At 25.2% G+C, this 5419-nt stretch overlaps 1 protein-coding gene across 1 annotated transcript; it reads right to left on the minus strand.

The window, feature by feature from the left end:
- Positions 1 to 182: 182 nt before the first annotated feature.
- LOC145834086 (germ cell-less protein-like 1) lies at positions 183 to 4519 on the minus strand. The gene is made up of 3 exons (XM_082941425.1): positions 3830 to 4519; positions 1185 to 1492; positions 183 to 784 (listed from the first exon to the last, which is right to left on the minus strand). Exons 1-3 carry the CDS (start codon positions 4496 to 4498, stop codon positions 319 to 321), a joined length of 1443 nt encoding a protein of 480 aa, XP_082797551.1. The 5' UTR covers positions 4499 to 4519; the 3' UTR covers positions 183 to 318.
- Between the last annotated feature and the right edge of the window lie 900 nt (positions 4520 to 5419).

Consider the following 5419-nt stretch of genomic DNA (forward strand, 5'->3'; position numbering starts at 1 on the left):
CTATAATATTATCTCATTTTACGTTTAAATTAATTACGAATTGATTAAATGTAAAAAATAGTTAACTTTAAATAAATTCAATGTTTATCGTTAACAAGAAAACTTTTTTTAAATCATTTTGAGTTATTCTTTACTATAAAAATAATAATATAGAAATTTTAAAGACTTTTTTTTTTGGTGTATAAAAATAGTTAAAACAAAAAACTTGCAATAAACTTAATAATAGTTGATTTTTAATCAATTATCAAGCAATCTTAACTTGAACTTAAAATGGACGTAAATTAAAATGCACTAACATTTTTTAAATGAAAAACTAAACTAAGCAGTCTCTACATTTATTTCTTTATTTGCAGTAGTCTTAAAAACAGCTGAAACATACAATGGCAACTTTACAGGAGATTTTACATCTAAAACAAGTACTTTAACTTCTTCGTCTTTGTCCAGTAACAAATGCTGCTCCTCACTGGTTTTGCTGTACGTTATATGACCTTGCGCATCTAAACAAAATGCCTTTAAGCTAAACAAAATCCCTCTTTTTTGGGTCAAAGAAACTGAAGAAACGCAGTGATGTGACTCAACATTTCGCTTTAGTGTAAATGTTCGGGGAGGTTTAGATGAATAAGACACCAAAATATCCATACCAAAATTATATCCATTCCACCGCCAGCAGTGGTCAATATCCCTAATAATTTGTCTACCACACCTAAGACTGTTCTTATCCAAATGATCTTGGTTGGTTGGTCCTTTGTCTACCCCACTTTCAACCTTTAGCATTTCTTGCCATCTATATGTAAAACAATTCAATACTAAATTATACTTCTTTTGGAAAAGTAATTCTAAGCAAACATTGATGATAAAATGTTATAATTTAAAAAAATATGAAATAAATATTCAAAATTTCAAGCTTAACGTTTGTTAACAAAGATCCTAGCGAAGTAAGTTTGCTGGAATTTTCATAAAAACAATTTACACTTTTCTTTATTAAACTGACATATTTTTCTGTGTTTTACTTTCGTTTAACACACAGAAAAATACGTCAGTTAAGTAAAGAAAAGTACTGTGAAAATTATTTTATTAAAATTTAAAACTTTCATTTCAAAATAGAGCTTATATAAACATAAGTATATTGAGATACACATAAACTAATTAAATAAATATATGTATAAACTTAGAAATATTAATACCTTTGTCGGTAGAACGACCAGATCATAGTTTTTGGTAAAATACCATCAGCTTCAACTTCCTTGCAGCATCCATAATCCCTTAATATGTTAGATAGCCTTAATTGCTTAAATACTTCCAAGTAATCCTTACCTTCTTCAGTTTCCAGAAAGCACTTACCAGATGCAGTATATCTATCCCTAAAATACTTCTTAACAGATTTTGTATCTTGCTTAGTAGAAGTAATTACTGGCATAGATAAAAAAGTTTTTTTTTTCACCATCTGTGACAGCATCCATTTTCTAAGCATGGCATAGACGTCCATTTCCACCTAGTTAAAATTAATATTATTTTAACAAAACTTTAATGAATATTTTTGAATACAGGAATTTAACTAGTAAGAGTAATTAAAACTACAGTTTTAATACAGACTACTAACTTTGATATCTGACAAAATATTTTATATAAAACATACTTCAGATTATTTCAAACATAAGTTAATAACCTAAACAATTATCTAAATTAATAATTCAACTTTAATCGTTTGGATGTAATTGATATATTCTCATATAAGGAATTTGAACAACTTTTTTCCTGTGCATAACTTATTCAAAAACATAATATAACACATTTCATTTTTTCTTAAATTTATTTGAGTACTTTTAAGTAAGTCTTTTCAAAAATTTTATCTTACTAAATTAAACTGAATTTAAATTAAAGTATAATGTACTAATAACATTAAAGTTTAAATATAAAATGATGTAATAATCAAGTGTAAAAATTAACTAAATGCTAATACTAAATAATTTTGCTGTACTAATAGAACTTGTTAGATAAAAATCAAGCAAAATTACCAGCGATAAAAACTAACAACAAAAATAAAAATACACTTTTTAAAATTTAAGAATCAATTACATTACAATTACTTAATATATAACGATTTAAAAAGTCTAGTTTGATATACGAACTTTTTCTGTTTATATAAACTGGGCATTAAAGATTGAATGTATAAGACTTCCAGTCTTTATGCAAAAGTCTTACTTGCATTCTATCTTTTAGTAATTGGTTCCTTAAAGTGTAGTTTTATGTTTATTGCTAGTTTTTATCGCTGGTTTATTTTAGCTTGATTTTAATCTAACAAGTTCTATTAGTACAGCAAAACTGTTTAGTATTAGCATTTAATTAACTTTAAGACTTGATTACATTATTACGCAATTTTATATTTCAAACTTTAACTTTATAAGTACATTATACTTTTATTTCAATTTCATTTCAGTTTAATTAAGTATAATAAAAATTTTAATAAGACTTACTTGTAAGTAATCAAATAAATTTCAAAAAAAATAAATCTGTTTTGTTGTATTTTTTGAGTATAAAGAATTGTCAAACTATTGACTTCTTTTTCAAAAATTAACAAATAAATAAATGTATCTAATTTATTTAGAATTTATTACTACAAAATTTTATAAATATTTCAAGCAACATTTACTAAAAACTCGATGTATTTATCTCGAAAAACTAAAAAAGAAGGAAATAGATTTTTAGTGATTTGTAATCATTCACTGTTTTAGTTTTCTCCTGTCAGAAGGAACCTTACTCTCAAACTTTACTTAGCTTTATCTCAAAAATTTTCATGTTAAAAATCTGTAAAAATCAACTTGTAGCACAGTTAAAACTCAACAAGATAAAAATAAATTGTAAAAAAGTTGTTTACTCCTCCCCCTATGACCTTAAAAAAGTAGTCTATTAGTTTAGTTTTAATAGTTTTTTAATATTAAAAGTTTTTTGTATCTTTTTGTTTTGTCAATTTTCAAATGATTTTATTAGATATGGTTCCTGTTAAATATTATAAGAACTTGAGTTGCTGGAAATGGAAACGTCATGAACTAGTAAACAATATTTTACATTTATGTTTGAAATCTTGGAACAAACTATTTTTTTACTATAAAAAGGATTAACCAAATATATATTTTCAAAAGCAAATACAACAAGTATGATAAATTTTGTTCATAGGTTTTTTTATAATATTCAAAAGTTTGATTCTCAAAACTTTTAAGCATTTGTAGTGAAAAGCCCTGAAATTTTGCCTATAGTGCATTAGTTATAATAAAATTTCTATATATGTACTACAAAAAAGCTATTTTTAAGATATACATAATAAAAAATTAGATTATTTATAATAAGAAATAAGAAATGATTTATAATCAAACACAAATTTTAAGTACTTTAAGAATTCTAAAAAACTTTAAGCATTTGAACTGACAAAAACTGACATTTTGACAAAACTTATAAAAAAAAAGATTCAGCCTAACGTATATAAACCCCAAAATAATATGAAAACTGCACAACATAAAGTTTAATTTTCTTAAATGTATATGATATCATTATAAGTTTAAACTTCTGCACTCATAAAACTTTAAATATTTAATTAAAGCACAGTTAGCTGTAAAGTGAAAAATTTTACTTGACAGCTAAAACAAAATTAATAAAATTTAAATTAAAATTAAAAATTTAACTAAGAAATATTAAGTTTTTACAACTTGATCTAATCAATCTTATTCAAGTTTTAACAAAAAAGTAACCTGAATTTTTCAAAATTTTGAAACTATCTGAGTGGATGGCACCCTGATTTGAATTTACATTATTTAAGAAATTATTAAACAATTACCTGAATAACAAAAAGTTTTGTAGAACTGAGAATTCTAATCATAAGTTCATTCTCAATTGCAATGTGAGTTCCTTTCATAGCTTGGAGCATTATGTTGTTTTCAAGCCATGCAATACAGTTATTTTCAACAATCTGCTGTCCATACAATCTACTACTCTCATAAAATTTGGAAACATTTTTAGAGCTTATTGTTTCTAACATTACTTGAGAACATGCATGCATTAGCCCTTCAAATTGTATTAACGAGGCAGCTGCTAATACTGACTCTGCTGTGGTTTGGTCTACCTCAATAATGTCAGAATATAAATACCCAAAAGCTGTATTAAGAGCTTCTATTGTTATCTTGCTGTCAGGAACAATAAGCTCTACTTCTTTTTGATTTTTTTCTTTCCAATCACCACTAAACATTGTTCTAAAGTACAAAGCTTGTTTCAGATAAACTTTATGAAGTTTCCATTCTTTTTTAAAAGCTTTTACAGTGATATCGCTACCCTCTCCATTCTGAAAAAGCTGATTATAGATGTACTGACTCGTTGTGTTACTTTTTCTTTTCTTTGTCTTTACAACTAAACTCCTTTGGCTGTCTTCCTCTACAAATGAACGTTTTTTATTACTTGTAGTTCTTCTTAGAGATAAAGGAGGTGTTTGTGGTTGTAGGTAGTTACCCATTAAAAACTTAGAGTAAAAAATTAAGTTCTGCAAAAATTCATTAAGATAAATTAATAACCTTTTTATAACAAATTAGTGTATTTTTTAAGTTATTTTAAGCATTAAAGGTTTAAGAGGGAGGGGGCTAAAACACTCTTTCAAAATCAATCTTAATATTTAAATACTTTGATAAGCTACTTGTTACTTTCTACCGCTTGTTGAAATTAGAAGTAACTTTTGAGATATGAGCAATCAATATTAAAGCATGCAATAGATTCTTTTGGAGGCCTAAACTAAAAACACAAAATAGACTATTTCACAAAAAACATATCTCTTCCTTCAGTTTTTGAGCAATTGTTTCAAGATTCGAGTTATCTTTTATAAATTTTTAACATCTTGTAGAAAACTAATTTTAAAAATTTTGTGAAAAAAAATTTAAAAAAAATAAACAAAAACATTTATTTAAAAAAATTTGCTATAAATTTTTGTTATGGCTTATTTTTAATCCGTTTCCTACAAGGTGTCTGTAAAATTGAAAAGAATATCTCTTGAAAATTTTTCAAAATTTCAAGAAAATTGGCCTTGAAAATTTTTGATTCAATACGGTTGTATATGAATTTTTTTACAATACTTTTACTTGTTATATCTCAAAATAAATAGATTTTGTTTTGTTTTATAAAAAGTATCTTATATTTTATACCAGGCATGTAGCTTGGTACGTTTCTGCATATCTGCAGAAACGTATACTTATGTAAAAAAAACTTGCTTTTATTCTGGCTTGAAAAGACTCTGCTTTCTTAGCTTTTAGTATTCATTTATTTAGTTATGCACTCCTGAAAGATAATTTTGATATGTACTCTGTAGCATTTTTAGTGTAATAAAAACTAAACGAGTTAAAAAGATCTAAATTGTATACATTTAGGGCACTAAAGTTTTGTAAAA

Source organism: Thalia democratica, chromosome 4 (assembly GCF_965202585.1).
Source record: "Thalia democratica chromosome 4, ktThaDemo2.hap1.1, whole genome shotgun sequence".
In the NCBI taxonomy this organism is placed as follows: domain Eukaryota; kingdom Metazoa; phylum Chordata; class Thaliacea; order Salpida; family Salpidae; genus Thalia; species Thalia democratica.